Consider the following 25,309-nt stretch of genomic DNA (forward strand, 5'->3'; position numbering starts at 1 on the left):
TAAAAATTGATAAACTATCGACCTCTAAGCTAGCACTAGTAGATGTTCCTTCTCCTTTTCCAAAGACAAATCAAAATATGCTAGCAAAGTATGTGTAATTGGCCAAGTATGTAATGACTCTAAATTTTGAATTTAATAAATTTCTCTACTAATTGATATTTTATTTAATTGTTCTAATTTAACAAATAGATGGTGGTTATTTATTAGAATTTAAGCCAGCAATTTACAGGAAGATTCAAAGTTCAAATTCTCTTAAGTAGTAGGCTAATTTTATTTTATTATGGTTAAAAAAATTTAAAAAAAAAAAACAAAACAAAACAAAGACAAAAACAGAAAGAAAAATACCTTGTCTCTTATAATATAAAAAGAAAAAAATTTGGGTTCATCCTTGTAATTTTCTCAATCCTCCCTTTTTAAGTCAAATTTTCTTCTTCCTCTGTCATTTTAACGAGAGAGCCGACGAGAGAGAGGCAGAGAATTCTGGAAACTTTCATCTCTGTCCTTCTTCGTTCCAGCATGTCCACCGACTTGGGTATACAATCACCATGATCGACTAATGCTAAGGGTCCATGCGTCGTCTTCTCCGTCTTGTTTCACAGCGTTCATTATTGGTAATCTTTGCCTAACTCGTTCGTCCGTTCTTCATCCGCGTCGTCGACTGTTCTTTTTCTTCTCTGCTCTTCTCTGTTTATGCGATGGTTTTTCCTTCTTCTTGCTTCAAGTTGCTGCTGCATTTGTGGGTGTGGCTATGGCTGTGGGGGCATCGAAATTCTTCCTTCCATGCTTCACATCACCACTGTCGTCTCCCCTATTTTGCGTCACAAATTGCTCAACTTAGCTAGTCGTCCAACTTGTCTGTTCATCGCCGTCGCTACTGGAGTTTTGTCCATCCATCATTGCAGGTGGTTCCGGTAAGTGTTTGGCCATTTTCTGTCGTTACTTTGGCATCTTCGTTAAAACTGTAATTCCTTCATGCTTCCCCTATTCGGTGCTGTTATCTTCCCTCTCTCTCCTTCCTTTATGTGTCGTTAATGATCTAAGGTTAGGCATTTCAATCCTCCTCTTCCTTGTTGCTTGGTGTGCATTGTTGGCTGAGATTATAGAATTTTCTCCTTCCTTTCTTTGCTGCTGAAAGTAACGTGAATGGAGATTTAATTTTATTTGAGCATTAAAGTGGATTTATGTTGAAGGAGAAGCTTGGTTAATCCTAAGTTGCCATTGAAATATGTGTGTGTGTGTGTGTGTGTGTGTGAAAAATGGTTGTGAATTTTCCCTTATTCAACTACCGTATATGATTGTGCAGGGAGGGGATTGGATTAATCTGAAATCTAAAACTTAGTTAAACATTTTCATTAAATAATTCCAGTATGGTTTTTTTTTTGGGTTATGATTAATGAAGATGAATGTGAGTTTGGGTTTTACTTTTAAAGTTAAAAGCTATTTTTCCTGTTAAAAAGGAGGGGGATTTGAGGAGCTTGTTTCATCTATATATTGATATTTGGAAAAATGTTGGGAAGCATAATAATTGAGGAAGAGGTTTAGTATTTATTTGATTTTGGATGCATATAAAATTTTTGCAAAAATGCTTGAAAGAAAGTTGAAATTAGAAGTAGAGGTTTTAAAGAGAATATTTTCATTAATAATTCAAGTACCAAATTTCTATTTATGTATTGATGTTTGAAATATCTATGTAAGGTTGTGGCAATGTTGGGAGGAAGTTTTTGGATTTGTAGGAAGCCTAATAAAATTTTATTGTATATGATAAGGCAGTTGGAAGAGAAAAGGGACATATTTGGTTTGGAGGTTAATTATTTATGGCATTTACTTGAGTTTGGTGAAGAATTTTGACTGTGAAGCTACTGTGAGACAAACTAGATATTGGGGCATTGTATGGTTGATGATTATCAATGATAAATTATTTACTCGTTACCAAGAAGGATGGTATGAGTGCAACATAAGGGTATCATTATTGGCTAGCTAGAGAAAGAAATAAAATATTTTAAATATGGTTGCTGGGCTAGGGACAAATACTGATTTAGAAAAATTTGATAATTTCTAGATAAGATAATAGGTTGATTACTTTTATTGGTAGTATATGAAGTGGAGTTATCATTAAATAAAGTTATTCATTCTTCTTATTTAGGTAATTAGAGTAGCCAAAAGGCAACTGAGAGATGTTCAAAAGGAGTGAATTTTCATCTTGCTAGCTTTTCAGGTAAGTGGATAGCGTCCCAACTGATTTGTTTAATCAAAATTTCTTTTACCAGAATATTACGTTTTTCTGGAAATCATTTTAATAGTATTAATGCGATTATTGGATATTTGTTTATTAACATTACTTTATTTTGAGAAATTAGCTTTATCAAATTTGAAATATTATTTGATCAATTAAATTAAGTTTGGACTTTGATTATGAGATTTTTATTTTATCAAATATTAGATTGATATAGAGAATGATTCATGCGAGTTCGACTTTGAAATTTTTGATTATTCAATAAATGCAAGCATGAGCATTGGATATGAAATTTGCTTCTGGCAAGTTTTAATGTTTAAAAGTATTCATGCGAGTTTGATTTTGAGAATGAGAACTGTATCTTAAAAGTGATGATTTTCTCGCATGTTTGAAAATGGTTTTAAAAAGGGACTTTATATAGAACACTGGTTGTTAACGACAGTTCCATTAGCCCTTGGCGCGCCATGGTACACCTAGCTAGCAGGGTGTGTATAGGAGGTGCTAGCCCCGTGCAATGGCCAACGCACGTGAAACGGAGGGATGGTTATTCGTGAGCATAGTACTCACGTTTGTTTCGTGGCTTCAAGCTGCGTTTGGTTAGCAATACCCTCGTGGACTGTGTGTTCATGTTTGTTTCGTGGCTTCGGCTGCGTTTGGTTACTTACCCTCGTGGACTGGTGTGTCCACGTTTGTCTTTGTGGCATAAGCCGCGTTTGGTTATTTATTCCCGTGGACTGTGTGTCCACGTTTGTTATTTGTTCTGATAAGTCCCTATAATTATGAGTTTATAATTATTTTATGCAATTATTTGCTTTATTGGAAGTACATGATAATGACATTTAATATGATATTTTAATGAATCAAGAATTTATTTAAAGTTACATAAGTCCTTTTTGACGAAGTTTATTATATATTTGTTTGCACAAAATTTTTATTTCTAACACACATAATTATGTTAAACTTTCTTTTTATACATATTTAGTTATTTATTGTTGGGATGCTATTCACTGGAAACTTATTTGGTCTCAGATTTGTTAACGGGCACTGATCCTACTGTTGACATTTAAAAGGGCGAAAAATTGATCTGGGTGGTGGCATTTCACTTTATCTCCTTTTGACATAAACATTTGAACTGATGTATTTTATTTTGAAAGTAAGGTTAGTTAGCTCCATATAGCTTATAGCTAAATTTCTATTATGGTATATGTCGTTTGCTGGTTGGAAGGAGTTGAGTTCCTGATTAATATTATATTTTGTGTAAAATATTGACAGAAAAAAAAATTTTGGAAGATCCTAATTACTAGGAAGATTCTATTGAAATTTCAGTACAAATTCAACTATGTTTAAAAAAAACAGAGAAGATTTCTCAATTTAGGGCTTAAGGGATGTGTGATATGGTCCACATCCTGTGCCGGTCAACCTCTATTTTTGGGGTGTGACAAAGTACATGGTGGCACAATTTGTACTGCCAAATGATGACATGTATTGAAAAGAGGTTGTTGAGATCATTGACTTTGACATTATCAATACTGTCTTAATGCGCAATGAGGTCATCTACAGACCAATCAACATTTATATGAGGTACTTAATTACTCTTCCCATTCACAGTTCTAGCTATTATTTTTATTCATATCTACTTATGTCAATTTCTTCATTCAGGTACTTGTACGATACCTTCATCATCCCTAGTAACTTGGGATTGAGGTTTATGTTTGTCAATCCCTATAAGTTCCCAAGTTTTGAAGGTAATCAGAAGGATAAGCATTTGCAATAGCAATCTTAAACATCAACTACGTATTTCAAGGAAAGATCAGCTTCAAAAGGGATGTTGTTTTTTATTCCTTATCTGAATGGGTGAGTTACTTAGTTTTCTAATGCCCTAATTGCAATTCATTATCTTTTTCAAATTTCAATTGTAACACACATCATCCAATTGTCCCAAGGGATACTAGATGCTTATTATGATTGAGCCAGTAGATCCCAAAGCTCCAAAAGTGTATTATTTAGATCCAACTCCTTATAGTAGGGATCTAACTAACCGACCGAATATGATGAAGCTATTCAATAGGCAAGTATATTTGGTAATTATTATTTTATTTTTTTTCCAAACTTCTACCTTTCTAACATGTTTATCTTCCTTATATTAGGGCTATTATGCTATATCGCATTAATGTAAATCTTCTGAATAAGAGGTCATTCAAGGAATACAAGGATGCCATTGAGTGCAATGTAATATAAGTATGTTTAAATTATTACCAATTATTCAATTGTTTCATTTTTTTATATCAACAACAATCATGATTGTAGCTACTGTGTGATGAGGTATGCTAATGACATCATCACTCATGGGCAGCTTATAATCCCCCTCACAGTATCTATCATTTTTTATCAATTATTTTTATATTATAATGAATATTAATTGTCATCAACTAACTTCATTATCATGTATGTTGTAATATTATCCAGACTATGCTACTCCTCATTTTAAAGATACCCATGGTAATGAAATCATCTAAGAGTAGAGTGAATATGCATATGAAAAGTGGATCATATCTAACACGAGGTGATAATGCAACATCCTAGTTTTTAATTCCCTAATTTACTAAGCTTAATTAGAAAAATTAAGTAAATTATAGTGGTGTGTGGCCAAGGAGGTCTAATAATCATATTCGATTGTATTTCAGCCCCAATTGTAGGTTCGGTATTAAGTTAGGCTACCCAGGCATCAAAAGGAGAAGAAAATGGAGGGTTAATATTGCTGTGCCACACATTGTGGCATGAAGAGCATCTGCTGTAATGGACAAACACTTCAAATGTGAAATGAAGACCTTTCTGTGCCATGTGCCACGGTGCATTCTGCGTTTGCCGTGGTGCATGGTCATTTTCTACAGTTTATCAGTCTCAAAATTAAGACAGAAATGGAAAGGAGAAAAAGGGGAAAATGGAGAGACGTGCCAAGTTCTACTAGGGTTCACTCTTGGATGACATTAGGAGTATTTTAAAAGCTACAAACACCCAAGGTAAGTACCACACTCACTAATCTTGTAACATTTAGGAAAATTTAATCCTGTTATATTAACCTAATGAGGGTAATTAGTGAGTTAATGATGTGTATGGTCAAAGGGGCTTAACTTGGCGTAATTATTGTGATTTCAGCCTTAGAAGTGGGTCTGGAATAATGGTGGGCTACCCAGGCAAGGAAAGGGAAAGAAAAAGTGAAGAATTATCCTCTATGCTAGATGCCGCAGCACATGGTCAGTCTGTTGCAGTGCACAGAGACAAATTTGACTAACAGGCTCCTTTGTGCCATGCACCGCGGTGGAAGGCAGCGTGCATTGCAGTACATAGGCAAAATTTTTAATAAATCAAATCGCATCTATGTGAGAAAACAAAAGAGAGAAGAGGAAGAAAATGAAGAGAACGTCAGGGTTCTACTAAGGCATGCTTATTAGCTCCCATTATTGACATTTCAAAGCTCTTAAACACCCAAGGTAGGTAATGTAAGCCTCATTCTTCCTTTCTCTCCTTCATTTATGATGAGTTATGGTAGGTTTTGAGTTAAAAGGTGGATTTTCAGTCTATAAGACTATAGGACTGATTTCATTGGTTAGAATGAGAATAATGAGAGTTGTTTAAGGTATTGGAACACCACATTGATGATTTTGGAAGTGGTTGGTCCATGGGAGCATTTATTATTCAAAAATTGATATTTATGAGGTAGTTAGGAGAGGTTTATGTGCATTAATGATGGTTTGAGGTGTTGTTAATGATAATATGCATTAATAAAATTTAAAGAGCCCATTGGGTATGAATGAGTAGTGACTATGAGTTAATAAAATAGAGTGTGTGAAGTTAGATGTTGATAAATCTTTAAGATTTAGACAATGATGGTATTCTTATGGTATGGATGTACTAAGATTCATTTTTTACACCATTTGAGTTTGTTGAAGCTTTGGGAAGTTGGTATAGTGAGGGGTAAACCTTTGACCTCTTAAAGGTTTGAGGTAACCAAGGGAAACTTAACTTTTATGGTTGAATATTAATTGTGTTTGTGAAATATAATTAATGATTTAAATGTATGATGCATGCTAGCAATGTTTGACTTATGAAATGATTTTGGAAAAGAAAATGTTGATTATGCCACTTACTTGTGATTTAAAAGTTTACTTGTAGCATGTTGTTACAAAAGTGAAAATTTGTGATATATAATATGTTGAATGTGTAGAGTAATTTAAAATGAGTATATGAGATTGTTTGCCATAAATTTATATTAAAATGCATAATATGTCATAAATGTGCTTAGCATGATCATTGGTAGGAGTTCACCTAGGGAAAGGAGTAGATTGATTTAAATCCATGTGGTATTGGTAGTGACAGTTGGAATTGGGAGCTAGCCTTAGCACCGACCGTTGAAATTGGAAGGTAGCCCTTATCCCATGGTTGATTCAGGACTGTCCCACTTGTTTTATGAAGGACTCAAACCTAACTAGTCTCCACCGATTCATGAGGAGGCTAGATTAAGGGTACGATACCCTATGGTTGTTAGTATTAAGGGAAACCAGATTATATAAGTGAGTGAGTTAACCCTAGTCTGGTAGCTCCTTACAATTGAAAGGTTAGGTTAGTCTGTGAAGGACGTAACCATGTGATAGCCATCGGTTTCATGTCGGAGGTAACAGGAGGATATAAGGTTGGCATATAATCATGCATATAAGTCTGGCCACATGGTTGTTAGTTTTGTGGTTTGATATGTGTTGAGGGCATATGGTTGTTATTTTTATGACCCTATATTATATTTTATGAAATAACACGATAAAGTGTTTTGTGGCAAGCCCAGTCACATGGTTGTTAGTTTTGTGTATCGTGGCCGAGTATTATGTCTTATTTGTGCTTATTTACCTAATTGCATATATTTACAATTGACATGCAACTTTATAGGTTAAGTGAAATTTGGTTACTGAGTAGTTGTACTTACCCCTCAATTCTCACTATTTTTAGAACCTAACTCATCGGATCTGAGTAGAGGAAAACATACAAAGGCCCAGGATTGTAGAGTAATCCTCTATATGCCTCTATTTTGTTACTTTCATGTGTATTTGTTAATGTAATTTCCAACTAGGATTATTTGACATGATTCATACACTACTTGCATGATTTTGTGTATAACTAGTGTATTTTGCGCCCTAGGTTAGAGAGTTTTTGTTGTAAACCTATGGGTAGGGCCGAAATACTTGTGTAAGTAAAAACATATGTATTTTGAAGGATTTGGAATTAAATTGATGATTTTGTGCAACATTTCCTCCCCCTTTATGTTTTGTGAAATTGGGGTTGAGTAGTGATTTTGTGATATAAGTATTTTTTGATTATGTGTGGTGCATTGCATGAGTTTGCAAGAGCCCATTGAGTGTGGTCGGATGGTAGGTGTAAGCTATTGGCACATATGGTTGAGTTGGGACATCCTATTTGTGAAATTTTGTGAAAAGTGATCAAAATAAGTTTTGATATCCAACTTTTATAGAAAATGAGTTTGAGTGTGAAACCAGTTCCATTAGCTAAAGCTAGGAGAAAGCTCCGTGTAGACATTGAAACCACCTTAATCAGACGTCGGATAGAGATTTGGGACGCATGAAAAGTTCACTCCCTATGCTATCAAATGACAATATTGGTGTTGTCAAATTTTGTGCAATACACCACGGCACATGGTGCCTCACATTGCGGTGCATGGCACAGAGAAGATGAGCCGTGGCGCACATGCTATAAGCTGTAGTGCACATGACATATTCTACATAAAATTTGTTTATGAGTTTAAAAACTCATTATTTTGGGTCCCAATTGATTTTCAAGCTTCTGCTTGACTTTTAAAACTCTGATACAAACTTATTAAATAATGTTTGAGATTTAAATTATTGAAATTGGGATTTCTTTTAAAAGAATTTTGAGAAATTCTTTTTATAAAACTTTACAATTTTGTAATCCTTAAGGGTTAAACCTTAGGTTGCTATAATTTGGAGTCAAAACGTGCTTTAGTAAGGGAAAATTTATGGTTTAGTCTTAGGGAGTTACAAATCTCCCCATCTCTTCCACATTTATGAGTTTATGGTTAAGGTTTAATAGTGGAAGTTAATTTTCAGTCCTTATAAGTTATGGGTTTGAATCTATTGGCTCAACTAGAGTTAAATAGGAGTAGATTAGAGTATCTAAACCTATGTATAATGAATTTTAGTGTCTTGAGTTGTTGGACACCATAAATATCCAAAATTTGTATTAATGTGGGTTGTTGGAAGAGTGTGATGCCATTAATGGAAGTTTAGTGGCTTATTAATGTTATTGGGGACTAAAGATAATTAATAAACCTAATGAATAGGCTCAAACTCATGTAAAGTGGGTATTGAGCAATTTAGAAGTGAGAAATAAGAGTTGAATGATTGAGTTTGGGTAATGTTAATGAAAGTTAACTTGGTAAATTATGGATTGAGCTCTTGGACACCTATTTGGCTTGAGAATTTAAGCTTGGAAGCTATTACATTGAGGGGTAGACCTTTGCCTCTCAAATGTTTAAGGTAACCAAGGGAACCCTACTTTGGGTAGTTATATGTTAATTAATTGTTTATTGTAAAGTTGTGAACACTACATGCATGAATTGATTTCTAATGTTTGAAAACATAATTGTCCATAATGTCATATTTGGCTTGAAATGTGAGGTGTGAAATCAAGATGGTTTTCAAACTATGGATGTGTATATGTTTTGGGAAGATGAATGTGATATTGTGTTGAGGTACATTCGTGTTAATAAAGAAATAGATTAGTGTGATAAGTAAGGATAATCTTGTGAAATGTTATTGGATGCTCATTTGAGTAGTGCATGATCACGAACCCAACATGTGATTGTGATAAATAATAAATGAAAATGTGAAAATGAGTGAACATCATTTATGGCATGATTAGCGGGCAAGAGTTCGCTTAGTGATTAGGAGTAAAGAAAAATCTATATGGTATTTAGGCTACCCTCCAATGCACGAGGGTATAGCCTTGTCCCACAGTTTGTCGAAGGACTATCCTATAATTTGTCGAAGAACTAAAACCTAGCTATGTCTACCAGTTCAATGAGGAGAATAGCCCAGGATATGAGACACTCTAGAGATTCGAGAGTAGGGGAAGCCATAGTTTGAGAGTGAGCTATGTGATCTTTAGTCGAGTCACACCTCACGATTGGTGATCTTGGGTAGTCCAATCACATGAATGGAGCACTATTCAATATTATAACCACGATTTCAGTCTAAGGAAATAAGAAAGATATGAGGTTGGTTGATCATTGCCTATGTAAACTTACAACGTGTCACACGATCTAAATTGTGGCAAGTCGTGTGATAAATCAGGTCATGGTCACATGTTTAAGTGTCTTGTGATTATTTTCCCAACATGTGTGAGATAAAAATGTGATAACTGGATTAATAAGTTATTATATGTGTTAAAGCATGTTCTAAGTACTTGATTTCATAAGCATGTGTTTGATTTACAATTGATATATAACTGCATAAAGTATATTTTACCTTGATTACTGAGTGGCTAAATTTACCCTTCTTCTTTAATACTTTTCAGGCTCTAGCTCTGGTGCTGAGAAGGACAAAGCTACTGAGGCCTAGGAATCTGCGTATTCCTTTAGTATGCCTCTTGTATCTATTTATTTTGTGTAATAGCATACAATTGCTAATTTTAGGTTGCATATAGTTGCACTTACACTATTTTGTTATTGAAAATGTTTGAATTGTATTTTGGGTCCTGAGTATTTGTGTATAAAGAGATATATATGTCAATAGGGCCAAAACACTAGTGCAAGTGTAGAAATAATATTTTGAACATGTTTTAATTGGTTTTGATGCAATGCAAAGCAAATTTGCCTCCCCCTCTATTTTTGGTAAAAAAAAAAGGTTGAGGAGTGACTTTACGATATACTGGTGTTTAAGTGTGTGTGATGTGTTATACTAATAGTCCTAAGTCTAATGGATATGGTTCAGGTGTAGGAAAAGCTTTTGACACTTGTTGTAGGTTTTGGACATCCTTGTTGTGGGAAAGTTGTGAAAAATGGTCAAAATGTATTTGAGTGTCTAACTTTCTGGTGTGACTTATTTTAGAAGTGAAACCCATCCCATTAACTAGTTTATGTAAAGAGCTTTCCATAAATACCTAAATCATGTCATTCGAATGTTAGACAAAGAATCGAACAAATGACAACAGAATCTGCTGATATTTTGTGCAACATGCCATGGTGCATCGTGCACGAGCTGCAGCATATTGCCTTATTTCACAGTAAAGGAGTTATTTTTTAATTGTTTTCATTCTTTTCACTCCTCTAAGATATCCCCTACTTTTGTAACTTATTTTTACTCTGATATATAAGATTATAATTGATTTAAATTCATTTTGATTAAGAAAACTTGGGATCACTTAATTTTGAACTAAAACTTGGTAATCGTCTTCATGGGTTAATCTTTTGATTACCATGAGTTTTATTGATTAATTCTAATTAGTAGAGTGAGATCTTACAAATAATATATAGTTAGTTTAGGAATAGATTAGTTTAGTTGTCACTATATAGTTTAGATATTTTAGGGATTGGTATTTTAGTTCAAATTAATTGATTTATGTCATTGAATTTTAAATAGAATAATTTTGATGTAATTAAATTTTAAACATTATAGTTTTGAATTGAGTAGTGTGTATATGATTTTTGGGCTATTCTAAAATATTATTGAGTATATCTATTTTTGTATTGTAGGTCTGTTAGAAAAGGAACCTCCCTATTTAAGGAAAAAGAAAACTAGCCTTATAGGACCATTATGGACATAACTGTCCTATATGGCCTTATATAGAGGACGGTCATAATCATCCTATAACGTCTATTTGGTTTTAAATTTAGTCTAAATCTAGAATTTGATATAGGATGGTTATTTAACAAACGTCCTATAATTGTCTTGTATAGCTTAAGCAATAGAGGATGGTTAACAACCGTCCTTTATTGGAAAAAACAAACGTTCTCTATGGTCAGATCTATTGTAGCGAGAGGAAGGTTGGGTCTGGTTGAAAATCAATTTTGGAGATCAATGAGAGTTGTTTCATGGGGAATGGGAAAGGTTTGTGGGAGGAAAAGATAGTTTGATTATTTTAAAATGCTACTGTCTGTGAAGATTTTGGAAACTGAAAGAATTTTAAATGAGACTATTTAGTAGTTATTTAGAAACAACAACTAAATAGTTTCAAAATGGAGCTGACCACTAAATAATCTCTACATTAAAAAAAGTTCAAAAAAGACTATATAACAGTTACTAGAATTAACCGCTATATAGTTTTAGAAACTATTTAGTGGTTATTTCAAAATAACCATTAAATAGTTTTTTGGGAAAAAAATTAAAAAACATGGAGACTATATGATAATGGGTTTTTAATTATTTTAACCACACCATATAGATCTAGAGACTATTTAGAAGTTATTTTATATAACTATAATATAGTGCTTGGAATTAAATCCCGCATCATCTATAAAATGGTTATTGAAATAACCACTACATATAGCTCTTTTTTTTAATAGTGTATTATACAGTCTCAAAGTATATAGTAGTTATTTTAAACAACCGCCACATAGTTTCATTTAAAAATTATTCAAATGCATCATTTTCATGAGTTGCTAGGTCTTTAGAACCTTCAAAACTCTCTCTTCTCCCATGAAACTTCTCCCCTTCTCCACGAAACCTCTCCCTTTCACAATGAAATGCCACTTTTGGCCTTTCCCTATTGTTCACCACCTTAAAAATGCCGTTGGTCATCACTGTCATCATTTATATGGGTTTGGCCATGGGTTTCTCTTCTATTGTTGCTCTTCCTATCTTCGGTTGGTTTTTCTCACATAAAATTAGAGAAGGTCCTAATTAGTATTGAGTCATAAATCATATTTCCTTTCTAAATGATTAACATTGAATTGATATTATGGATAAAAGATTGATGTCTGCTAGGTGCATATCTTAATAATATTAGGATGTAGTTTAAGAATTCATTAAGTTTACACTAAAGCATGCCAAAGATCTAAAAAGAATTATCTGTCATTGTTTAAAGTGTAATTCAGTGAGGTATGCTTCTTTTACAAAAACTTGAGGATCACTTGGTGAAATATGAAATTAATTAGAGTTATAAGAGTTGATTACTATATGAGGAGAGATTGGATGAGATTAATTAGTTGCTAGGGACACAATGAAAGTTGTCATTCTTCTGATCTCGACACATTTATATATGAGGCCAACCATTTTAAAGAGTTGAAAGATGTTATAAGACAGGAATCAAAAAGGGACTTGAGAATTTTTCAAAGAAGTCATTCCCCATGCTAAATAAGCCATGCTGTTAATATATATATATAGAGAGAGAGAGAGAGAGAGAGAAAAGAAATCCCAAAACCTAGCAATATATTAAAAGACATCAATGGCGCAAGAGAGACAGACTAAAATCTAAATATAATTTTAGTTTAGGATGAACATTTTAAAGTTTTATTAAAGGAGTAAATATTTTTAAGTACTCTTTTTAAATTTAAGCAAAAGATCAAAGATTTTTAAGTAATAAAATATAAAGTGGATGAACATAATAAATTTTCTATTTTAGATTTTGAAAACTAAAATAAGTAGTAACATAGGGAGCCATAATGAAATTTTTAATCTTTTAACTTTGTCTCAATTATCAATTTGAGCCTTCAAGTTTAATTTTGTTTTTATTTATTCCCTTAAATTTATCTTGATTATATATTTGGTCTTTATTATTTAAAAAGAAAGTAATTGTTAAAATCTACTAATATGGACAATAGAATATTGATAGTAGTAACAATGTGGATTAATGAAAATAAGTATAACTATTTAGATAGGAAAAGAATTTATACAAAAATTTGAAAAAGAAAAATAAAAAGAAAAGAACAAAATGCAACATACATATATAAAAGGATTAAATTAATAAAAGTTAAATTGATTTAAGTTTCATAAAAAAAATTTGAGTCATCAATATAGTGCACATAGATTAATAAGAGTTAATTTATGTTAATTTATATTTTAAAACTTAAAAGACTAATATTCTTTAAGAAATCATAATAAATCAAATCGATAAAATTTAAATTTTAGAAGTAAAATTTTTAATTGAAGTAAACTCAATGGATTAAAATTATCATTAATTATCCTTAAAAATTAGTTGATATATAATAAGCTATGATTTAGAAAAGCATCACATTAGGGGTGTTTATGGGACAGGACGAGCGAGACACCCCTGTCCCGTGTCCTATCCTGAAAAAAAAAATTGAGATTGAATTTTTGTCTCATGTCTCATCCCATCCCATTAGGAATCAGGATGGGATCGGGACGAGATCGAGGCGTCCCACTGTCCCAATAAATCGGACAACATCGAAAAAAAATCTGAATAATAATATTCGTTAAAATTTTGAATCATATAATTTATTAAGTCTAAAATCAAAACAATGCAAGTACATAAATCACAATAATTTAAAGTCAATTATTGAATTACATTAATCACAACTATACAATATGATAGCAATTACAAGTGATCTCTAGGCTATAATAGCAACAACAACAGGCAAGCCAAACACAACATCAAATCATTATTCTTCTACTTTAGTTGAAATGTACTAAATTAATTACTCTTCTGCAAATAAAACAAGAAATATGATATAAATAAAAGTTATTAAATAGACATATATAAGAATAAATTATATTAATATGATTAATATATTATAAAGAAAGATATTATCATGTTTACTCTATGTCATTAAAATTATTAATATAAAAATCTTTAGTTTTATATAAGAATTGCAAGTATTGAAATTATAATTAATATAATTAATATAAGTATAAATTATATTAATATAATTAATATATCTAATATATATTTTTAAAATAAAAAATAATATATACCCCCTACATCACATGAACACACCACCGCATCAAACTTTCTTAATTTGCCCGCCACTCACAGCCCTGTCTTCCGTCTTCTCGAATCAGCCTTCTTCAAACAGCTTCATTTGTTAAAACCAGCAATTTTAGTTTCTTTGGTGTTTTCTTAATCTCATGTATCGAACACTTACCTGCCACATCATTTTCTGTCTAGCCACATATATAAGCTAAAATGAACGCCATTTAGGGGCTTATATTGTTTTTGAAAACTTGCGGACCGACGAAGCTAACCGTATAAAGTACGTACATGGAGTTGTTTAAAGTTTAAGTACAAGGAATAAGATATTTTTAAAAATGATTTGGTATTTTAAAATATAAGATATTTTAATAAAAATAATGTTTCATTAATTATATTTTGTTTTAATATTATTTTTTATCATTTTTAATTTAATACTCTCTTAGTCATAGTATTGAAAACCGGATCGGACCGGCCGGGTCAACCCAAAAACCGGTGACCCGATCCCTTGTCCGGTCTGGGTTTACCCTTAATTCGGTGAGGGAGTGAACTGGTATAATCCGATCAACCCAAGTTCAACCCGGTATAACCCGGTCAACTCGGTGAGGGAGTGAACCGGTATAACCCGGTCAACCCGGTAGGTTGACTGGGTTAACCGGGTTATTATTTTTTCAAACTTTTACCCCAAAATGATGTCATTTTTTATTTTTTTTATTTTTAATTTTTCAGAGCTCTGAGTTCGGAAATAAGATAACAAAAAAAAGTAAAATTAAAGTCAAAAAATGAAAAATTAGAGACAGAGCATGCTAAGCCCAAAAATATAGTATTTTATTATTATTAGACTTTTGAGTGGTTGGATTTGGTTGAATGTTTTTATAATTAATGTCTTTTTATTTAAATTGTATTATTTTAATCATGACCAATTTGCCATCGGTTCAACCCCCGGTTCAACCCCGATTGAACTACTAACCCGTGACCCAGTGTCATGACCGATTTAATGACCGATCCGATTTTACGTACCTTGCTCTTAGTTCAAAAATATAAGGCATTTTTTTAGAAGTTGGATGTTAAAAAATATAAGACATTTTTAGTCTTTTAAGGTGTAATCATTTTCTTTTAAAAAAAAAGTACCTTTATTAATAATAAATTTATATTTATTATAGGATATTTAATAAGGGTAAATATGAAAAGTTAGGATTAATTTGAAAGTAGGTAACTACTTTATTGAGAGGTGAGATTCGGTTAAAATTACCTTACATTTTTAAACGGATAGAGTATTTCATAAATAAGATGATATTAAATGAAAAGTATTTTTAAAAGTTTATAATTTATATTTTAAAAAAATAAAAAAATAAAATATATTGAATAAATTTTATTAATATATATAATTTTAACAAAAAATATTTTATAAACTGCTAAGTTGGGAGTATTTCAAAATGAGTTAAAAATGTGGGGACAAAGATATTTAATTTCCCATTTATCCATTGGCCACAAATTGTCACCCTCGTGTTACGTTGGACGTAGTTTCCTGGCAGGCGCCGCCGGGTGGGGGCGGTCAAAATGACTAAATGAGGGCTTCAATCTTTATTTTATGATAAATATGTTAAATTATTTAAAATTAAGTTATAGATTTAGTTTTTTAATTACTTTACACAAAATTTAATTTTATTCCCTTAATTTTATAAATTTTTTTATTCATTTAATTCTATCACTGTTAGTTTTATTCACAAAAAAGTCTTACATTTAACTTTTAAATGTTAATAAAATATTTTTAAATATTGACATGTTAAATTGAATTTTTTTTAAATAATAATTATTGATAAAAAAATAACCATTTAAAATTAATAGTGTTAGCCTGTTAGGGTTAAATGACTGAATAAATATTTTATAAAATTAATGCATTAAATTTAAATCTTTTGTAAAATTAGAAATCAAAAATATATTTTAACTATTATATAAATAAGCAAATGCTAATTTGATATTGATTAACAAATTAATGATCAGCTATGTAATAGTAACTGTACTGGCCAGGTGATATAATAATAACAATAACAAAAGTATTTTCCTTATTTATTTATAAGGTCTTTCAATCTAGCTCCATCGCTTCTCCCCCCGCCTCTTTTCTGGTTTTTTCAATAACAACTATAAAATATAGCCTTGTAAAAAAAAAAAAAACTATAAAATATAAAATAAAAGCATGGATGTAAGACAAGCTAACTTCTCGGCATTTGGATCCAATGCGTGTCCTAGCAACAGGCATTGGATGAGTGTGTATGCTTTTAACACAGTCAATGGCTGCAAAGATTTTACATAGTCAAATTCGGCATTCACTTAATCCTTCTCTCTCTCTCTCTCTCTCTCTCTCCCCCCCCCCCCCCCAACTTTCTTAAACAATCATCTTGTACGCCATCTATTTTGCTATGCTCTGTGTTCCTTTGCAATCCAGCCAAGTGGAGTTTTCTTTCCAGCAACGTTGTTGTGTCCTATTCTTCCGTCTCGTCGACGGCCATGAACATGGACCTTTTTCCTAGTAAATAATAAAAGTCCCCTCTAGTTAACATTGTGGATGTTGTGTGCTCTGTTCTGCATCTTCCATTTATGCAAATGAATCATACCAACAAATTGAATTTAGCTTCATGACGCTTTTTGTCTGTGCATGTGAATCTCAATCAGTCTTAGTTCCTACCAAGGCTGAACTGAGAAATAAGCGTTGATGATCTTTTATTAGTTTGTTCAGATGAAGACAGCGCTAGCTTGATGCTGAGTTGGTGGGTTTTTTCAGATCTGGAAACCCTCCAAAGTCAAGGGCGTTAATGCTGAGGCCGAAGGAAGATGATGGGTGTTGTCGGATTTGGGACACTGAAAGTCGTCCGCGTCTATGTTCTTTCATCTCGACACTGAATAATGAAGGCATTCAGGCACGACCAAAAAAAGGGATTCAAATTCAGTGTTTAAGTTTCTTAAAATCGTTGATCGTATTAAGAGCATATGATTTGGACATGTGGAGACACTCATCCAATACGTGTAATTAGGACACGCGTGGGATTCAAATCCAACTTCTCGCTTCTTCGCTGTAATCGTTGATTGTGGTGAGCTTCACCGGGATAGGTGTCTCCAGTATGACTAACCCACCAATGCAAGCTTTGTCCTTTCTTTTATTCATCCAAATATACATCCTTTTCATTACCTGCATCGCCTCCTACACTCCTCATGATTATTTTGCCGTCAATTGTGGCAGCTCTGGTGATTTTTCTTCTGTAGATGGCCGGAAGTGGACCGGAGACATAGGTTCTGGACGATTCTCTCCGATCGAATCCTCTAACAGCAACAACTCAATAATCGCCAGTGTTCCCTATGACCAAAGAATCCCTTACAACACCACACGGCTCTCTCGCTCTGAATTTTTGTACATGTTTCCTGTGAACACCGGTGGCCAAAAATTTATTCGCCTTTATTTTAACCCATATTCCTACACCCCCAACTTCCTTCGCACTGACTCTCTCTTCTCCGTCAGAGCAGGCACTCACACTCTTCTCAAGGACTTCAATGCTTCAATCACCGCTGATTACTATGACGAAGAAACCATTGTACTAGAGTACTGCATCAACGTTGTTGACCCCGATGAGGAGCTTATGATAACCTTCACGCCCAGCCTATCTCGTCCAAACGCCTATGCTTCGTCAATGGGATCGAGGTCGTCTCTATGCCCTCCTATCTTTACTACACTAGACTTGATGACCCACAGGCTATGCTGCAAGATGGCGGAACCATCCAGTTTCCTGTCAAAAACAAAAGTGCTCTTGAGACAGTGTACAGAATCAATGTTGGTGGAAGGCAGATGGCTCCCAATCAAGATACTGGCATGTTTAGAACTTGGGACCCAGATAATCCATACTTAGAGAAGGAGCGCCCACACAGTGTATCAGCAGCTTTTGGCAATCAGAGTCTAACACACGAAGATGGTCAAAATTATTTTGCACCAGATGAAGTATACAAGACTGCTCGAAACTACGGGATGAAAGAAACATCCAAATTTAATGTGACCTGGGAGTTTCAAGTGGACTCAGAGTTTACTTACATGGTGAGATTGCATTTTTGTGAGTTTGACAAACACATTCAAAATGTTGGAGACAGAGTTTTCCAAATTTTCATAGATGATGCTTTGGTGGAAAATATCGCGGATGTAATGATATGGAGTAGCAAGCAGATTTTGGTTCCTGTCCATAGGGACTATGCAGTGTCCATGCAGGGCAAAGGAAGCTTGAAGAAACTGAATCTAACAATTAAGTTGCAACCACACCCATATGCAAGAAGCACTTACAGAGACGTTTTATTGAATGGTATTGAAATTCTGAAGATAAGTGACTTCAAATACAATCTCGGAGGTGCCAATCCTGATCAACTTCCTTCTCCCCCACTACTTCCGAAGGCATCTAAAAACCCACCAAAAAAGAGGGTAATTTCTATAGTTGTCGGGGCGGCTTCCAGTTTCATTCTTCTCTCTCTCATCGTTTTGTTCATTTTCTATCGATTATTGGCTAGAGGTGTAATCAACGAAGGGAATTCACGATGGGGATATGAACCAACATTGACATCAAAAACAAATAAATCCTCATTTTTGTTATCTGACTTGAGTCGCTGCTTTTCATTAGATGAGATTATAGCAGCCACTAATAATTTTGATGATAATTTGATTATTGGTGTTGGAGGGTTTGGTAATGTTTATAGGGGCCACATTGACAATGGTTCAGTTTCAGTGGCAATCAAACGGCTCAAAGAAGGTTCACAACAAGGGCTCAAAGAAGGTTCACAACAAGGGCTCAAAGAATTCCAGACTGAGATTGAATTGCTCTCACAACTTCGTCACCATCATTTGGTATCTCTCATTGGTTACTGCAAAGATGACAATGAGATGATCCTCGTTTACGAGTTCATGGCTCGTGGGACCTTTCGTGAGCATCTTTATGATTCTAATAACCAGCCACTTTCTTGGACACAAAGGGTCGAGATTTGCCTAGGTGCTGCTCGAGGATTGCATTATCTACATACAGGGGCAAAACATGCAATCATTCATCGTGACGTCAAGTCGACAAACATCTTAATGGATGAAAATTGGATGGCCAAGATTTCTGATTTTGGACTATCAAAGGTAGGACCCTCAGGTATTTCAAGATCTAACATTAACATAAGCATTGGTTATTTGGATCCAGAATACTATACGTTGCAAGTATTGACTGATAAGTCAGACGTGTACTTATTTGGTGTGCTCTTGCTGGAGGCATTGTGTGGGAGGCCTCCTATTCTCCGTGCTGTGGGGAGGGAACGACAAAACCTTGTAGAGTGGTTTCGAAGATGTGTTGATGAGAATCAGATTTATGACACGGTGGATCCATTCTTGAGGGAAAGCGTGACTCCAGAGTGCTTAAAGGTATACACAAAGATTGCATTGAAATGCTTAGATAATAATGGGAATGAACGGCCATCCATGGGAGATGTGATGTTGGGCCTCGAGTATTTGATAGAGATGCTAAACAAAGCAGAGAAGACAAAGCTTGGTGGGACTCTGAATGAAGAGATTATTGTTGAAGAAGGATCAGGATCTAGTAGGTGATAGTCTGATGGTGGGTGTACAAGATGAAACTTATAAATCAACGCAGACTGGCCTATTGTTTGTGGTGCTTTCCTTCTTGAATTGTAAATGTCAGAAGTTTCACTTTCTAAAAAGTTTTTCCATATTTCCAAGTCTTTCCATCACAATTATTAGTACATATCAATTCTCCTCAACAAACAAGGCGTTTGGTTTAGGTGTCCATTACTTGATGAGCAGTTTGAACCATATTTTATTTTTATATTTTTATTTTATATTTATTATAAAAAACTATAAAATTTTAATAAATTCATATTATCATCAATTTAAACAGTACATATTTAATTTGGATGGTCTAATTTAACATTAAATTTTTTATAATTTTTATAAATTGACTATCCAGATATATTTTGAAGCATCTAGATTTAATAATAAACATTTTTTAAAATTTTTTTATATTTTTATTTTAGTAAATATAATATTAAAATGAAAAATAATCTTTAAAGTGACACTTTAAAAAAATAAGAAAAAGTTACAATTTAAAAATTTTAAATGTAAACTATCTAAAATACATTTGGATAGTTAATTTATAAAAGAAAAAAAAATAATTTTAAGTCCCTGTACTTTGCTCACATTTTGTTATTTGTCCCTATGCTTTTTTTTAATGTTTTTGATTTCTATACTTTTATTTTTTTTATTATTTTAAGTCTTTCTACAAACAAAGTATGAAAATCTTGAAGAGACATAAAATAATAAAGAGTAAAATTATAGGGACCAAAAAGATTAAGAAAAAGTATAGGGACTAATGACAAAATGTGAACAAAATACAAAGACTTAAAATTATGTTTTTCCTTTATAAAAAGTATAAAAAATGATATTAAATTAAATTATTTAGATTAAATTTATATTGTTTAAATTAATAATAAAATAAATTCATTAAAAATTTATAATTTTTATAATAAATATAAAATAAAAATATAAAAATAAATCTTAAAATCTGAATTATTCAAGTTAAAATTTTGAACGGTGAGCACCCACCAAAAGCGAACTCACAAGCAAGCAGCCCTGTAATGTCATGTCAGCGTCAACAGTTAATAAGTCTGACGCTTACAGAGGACAACAACGTCAATTTTTATAGAGGACAACAACGTCAATTTTTATTCAATGTCCAATTTTTTTCTGTGTTTTTTTTTTTTTAATTTTTGTTGAGACATTCCAAAGTCATTGCATCTCCCAAGCAACTTTCAAAGCACAAAAGTTGAGCACATGGCACTCTACGTTCCATTATGCTTAGCCAAGATCAACATTCCTTAGGCGAACAGTGGCTTGTCTCCAGGAAGAAGCATCAAAGTGTGAGGCCTGCTCCAGGCCTTGTTTAGCAAGGAAGTCTGCTGCCCCATTAGCATCGCGGTTAATCATGAATTTCAACATGCCAGTCCCATTGAGGCTAGCAAGCTCTGAATCTCCTTTATAACGCCCAATCCTCATGCATCACAGAAACATCTGCACGGATCACGTCAATTGCTTCCATAGAATCACAGAGAAGCTGAAGGATCAAAGTTTTTATACTTCAATTATAAATATTCGATAATTTGACTGTTAATTGAATAAAAAAATTATAAAAAAAATCTAGAAAATTTAAAATATTTAATCAATATTAATTATTATAAAGTCATTTTCTGTAATTATTTGTAAATATCATCATCATCATCATCATCTACAAATCTTCACTTGTAATTTACAAATAATCTATAAATTTTTACAAAATTAGTTTAAGTTGTTAATATTTTAAAAATAATTTATAAATTTTGGATGAATATTTATAAATAATAATATTTAAATTATTAAATATTAAATAATACTCCTTCTATTCAAAAATGTAAGGCATTTTTTGAAGAGTTAGATGTTCAAAAATGTAAGACATTTTTACTCTTTCGAGGTGTAATCATTGTTTTTTTTTTCAAAAGTGTCCCTATTGATAATGACTTTATATTTATTATAGGATGTTTAAAAGGAGTAAATATGAAAAAGTAGAGTTAGTTGAAAAATATGTAACTATTTTATTGAGGTAAAATTTAGTTAAAAATACCTTATATTTTTGAAGAGGGAGTAATATTTATTAAATTTTATTTTAATAAAATTTTGAGGCCCAACGTTAGAACGAAGATCAATTGGCAAGTGCGACCGCTTCCCATGCTCGCCCAATATAGTGTAGTAGATTAGAAGAGGCTCAAACGCTTCCAATTGTCCGTCCTCCTGGTTGATGAAATAGGGGTACCCGATGAAGAAGAGGAGAAAGAAGACCTCTATTTATTGAAAACACAACACTCTGCTCTCTCAACTTCGTTACGATCATTTAGTGTCTCTCATTGGTTACTCCAACGATGGCAACGAGTTGATCCTCGTCTACGAGTTCATGGCTCATGGGACCCTCCGTGACCATCTTTATGATTCAGATAACCCTCTTCTCTCCTGGAAGCAAAGGTTGGGGATGTGCGTTGGTGCCGCACGTACTTGGACTGCATTATCTTCATACTGGTGCGAACCGCAATATCATTCACCGTGATGTGAAATCCACAAATATCTTAATAGATCACAAATGGGTGGCTAAGGTTTCTGATTTTAGATTGTCCAAAATAGGACCCACAGGGATGTCCAAGTTTCACATTAGCACAGTGGTCAAAGGAAGTGTTGGTTACTTGGATTCAGAATATTATAAATTAATATCAGTACTCTTATACTTCACTTGTTAATTTACTTACTTCACTTATTTATTTAATCACTAAATGTAACCTATTTCACATGTTTTTATTTTAGGTATTTAAATTATCTTAAAATAACTTGTTGATTCTTACACTATATGTTGTTCATTTATTTACAAACTATTATTAATTGCTCTACTTCAATTGTTAATTACCCTAATTCACTTGTTCATTGCTAGACCTTCACTTGATTTTATTTCAAAGAAATAAACAAGTTAAGTATGACAATTACTAATATTTCGTAAGTAAATAAATAAATAAAGTAGGGCAATTAACAAGTGATGAAGTAGGGAAGTCCTTATATTAATTTAAAGAAGAGGCAATTTTATCATTTCTCTCATAAATTTAATATCAAATCAATACCTCTAAATTATAGTGAAATTTTAAAAATTTAAAGGCTTTGAATGTAATTAAATATCATTAAGGGTCCATTATTGAAATTCTCCCATTTTTATTCAATGCCCGTTTTTTTTAATTTGTTTTTCTTTTTGTTTTTTTTTCTATTTTTGTTGAGACATTCCAAAGTTATTCATCTTCCAACTTCCAAGCAAGTTGCAAAGCACAAAAGTTAAGTACCTGCCCCAGAGCTTGTTCAGCAACAACGTCTGCTGCCTTAGTTATTGGCATCGCGGTCAACATGCCAATCCCATTGCAGCTAGCAAGCTCTGAATCTCCTCATGCATATCGGAAACCTCTGCACGGATCACGTCAATTGCTTCCATAGAATCACAAAAAAGCTTGAAGGATCGAAGCTCTTTACACTTGTTATAAACATCCGTTAGTTAAATTTACAGTTAGTTACCAACAAGGGTTGGTTTGAGTAGTAAGCGGTTCGGTTCTGCTTAAGTAAAGTCTCAAACTCAAGTCTTGTATTTACAGAAAACCTCCGCTAGAAGACTCACCCACTATAGCCAGATGCACGATGCCGGTCAAATCCATATTAGTCAGGACAAAGCTCTGGATATCGGGTAGGCAATAAAAAAATGAATTTATAATTAGTTAAACAAAAAAATTATAAAGGAGTATCTAGAAAATTTAAATGATTTAATCAATATTAATTTTTATAAGTCATTTTCTGTAATTTATTTATGTGTGTTTTTAAACATAAACTAATTGTGGTATTTTTCTTTGAGCCAAGATATAATATTACCAAAATAAAATATTCATAAGGGAAGATATTTAGAAGCAATTTCTTGTGAAATGGCGTGGCTTGAAGTATACTCACAAGTCAAGATCATCATGTACCAACAAATGGGTGATAGAAATTAAAGATATAATACATCCAAATAAATTAAGACTAAAGACTTCTGCATATATGTTTGTGAAGGCAAAATATATTCAAACATTGCTTACTCTCACTGGCGTTCTTTTTGGGGTATCCTCTATGGCCTATAATACAAGACTGACCATAAACGAAATAATGCAATAAAAATAAAAATGTGGTCCAATTATAAAGTGACAGATTCTTCTCAGATGCAACGTAATCTTAGGAGTTACTTTATGGCCTATACAATATAGTGCTAAGGAAAATAAGATCCTTGATGTGATAATGGGCCCCTCTTAGAGATAATTTCTTTTCATTACTAATATAATTTTCTTTATTTTTTATTGCATTAACTTCTTTTAGAAGTTAACTTTAATCTTTGATAACATGTCTATACTTTTGAGGTTAATGGATGAGTTCTTTTTAGAAAAAAAAGAATTTCATAATTAAAACTAGTCATATAGACTCATTATTTGCAATTAATTTTGTAAGCTTTGTAATTAGCTTAAGTGTTTTAAACTTTACTTTTCTTTTCTAAAATGATTGTTTTCATTTATGACTTCATAATTTTGTTAGTTTTAAGTCATTATTTTAAATAAAGGTGATAAATATGGTGATAATTAAACTCTTCTAGTGAGTGAATGGTTTCACTAATCAGATGAGAGTGTACCAGTTAACCTCAAATTGAAATTAACAACTGTTCTACATAAGAACTGAGGAGTAACAAGTATATAAATTGATTATTATTTTTTTAAAATATATTTTTACACACCAAATATTGAAAAAAGTATTTTGCACATAAAAAGAATTACTTTAGCTAGATGATGTTTGGATTAATTGATTTGAATTTAGATTTAAATTTACAATCATACCTTTAAAATTCATGTATTTAAAGTAAATTTTTTGGATTGTGTAAAAATTTTTAAAGGAAGAAGAGGGATGACTTGAAGTTCAAAGCAAAAATGAAAGATTGACAATGATGAACTTACATATATTCTTCAATGATATATGAGAATGAGATATGAGAGAATAGGCATGAGTAATAGAGGTGCTGATAGTAAAAACATGAAAAGAACAAGTTGTAGAGACTAGAATTTTAAATAACTAGGTATAGAGAGAATTTGAAATTATAAAAAAAAATTATAATATAAACAAGGATTTGGATTTAGATCAAATCCAAATCCAAAAACTTTTATGTATCCAAAATCCAAATTGAGGATTTATGGTTCAAACTAAAATCTAAATTCACTTTGATCCAAACATTATTTTTTTATGATTTCTCTACTTTGAAAAAGCATGGTAACCTCAGGACAATTGAACGTTGCAAAAAATATTTTGCAAATTTTTGTTGCAAAATATAATTTTATCTCTAAATAAAAATTATTATTGGTAATGATAATATAAGTATAATTTAAGGATATTTCATTTAAAATTTTATACTAGAGAAATGTAATTCTTTTCTCATAAAACCAACCAAATGAATTAAGAAGGCATCTATTGGTTTAGGAGAACCG

At 32.4% G+C, this 25,309-nt stretch overlaps 1 protein-coding gene, 1 long non-coding RNA gene and 1 pseudogene across 3 annotated transcripts; all 3 read left to right on the top strand.

The window, feature by feature from the left end:
* The first annotated feature begins 400 nt into the window (after positions 1-400).
* LOC129312215 (uncharacterized) lies at positions 401-5,715 on the top strand. Of its 2 annotated transcripts, XR_008593471.1 has the most exons (6): positions 401-611; positions 723-911; positions 2,144-3,814; positions 3,893-4,087; positions 4,918-5,253; positions 5,390-5,715. It is a non-coding gene; the product is annotated as an uncharacterized LOC129312215 (long non-coding RNA). The 2 variants fall into 2 exon arrangements; XR_008593476.1 differs by lacking the exons at positions 4,918-5,253; positions 5,390-5,715 and adding an exon at positions 4,177-4,526.
* Positions 5,716-16,527: 10,812 nt separating this feature from the next.
* LOC129321450 (receptor-like protein kinase FERONIA) lies at positions 16,528-19,917 on the top strand. The gene has a single exon (XM_054967217.1). It carries the CDS (start codon positions 17,886-17,888, stop codon positions 19,791-19,793), a length of 1,908 nt encoding a protein of 635 aa, XP_054823192.1. The 5' UTR covers positions 16,528-17,885; the 3' UTR covers positions 19,794-19,917.
* Positions 19,918-22,089: 2,172 nt separating this feature from the next.
* On the top strand, positions 22,090-23,255 carry LOC129285608 (receptor-like protein kinase FERONIA; annotated as a pseudogene).
* The last annotated feature ends 2,054 nt before the right edge of the window (positions 23,256-25,309 follow it).

This window comes from Prosopis cineraria, unplaced genomic scaffold (genome assembly GCF_029017545.1).
Source record: "Prosopis cineraria cultivar Desert tree isolate PC_DT_omini unplaced genomic scaffold, ASM2901754v1 PC1, whole genome shotgun sequence".
Classification (NCBI taxonomy): domain Eukaryota; kingdom Viridiplantae; phylum Streptophyta; class Magnoliopsida; order Fabales; family Fabaceae; genus Prosopis; species Prosopis cineraria.

Bases quoted from the DNA above. Each gene is read 5' to 3' on its own strand.
- LOC129321450 (XM_054967217.1), top strand. From the start codon at position 17,886: ATGCCCTCCTATCTTTACTACACTAGACTTGATGACCCACAGGCTATG.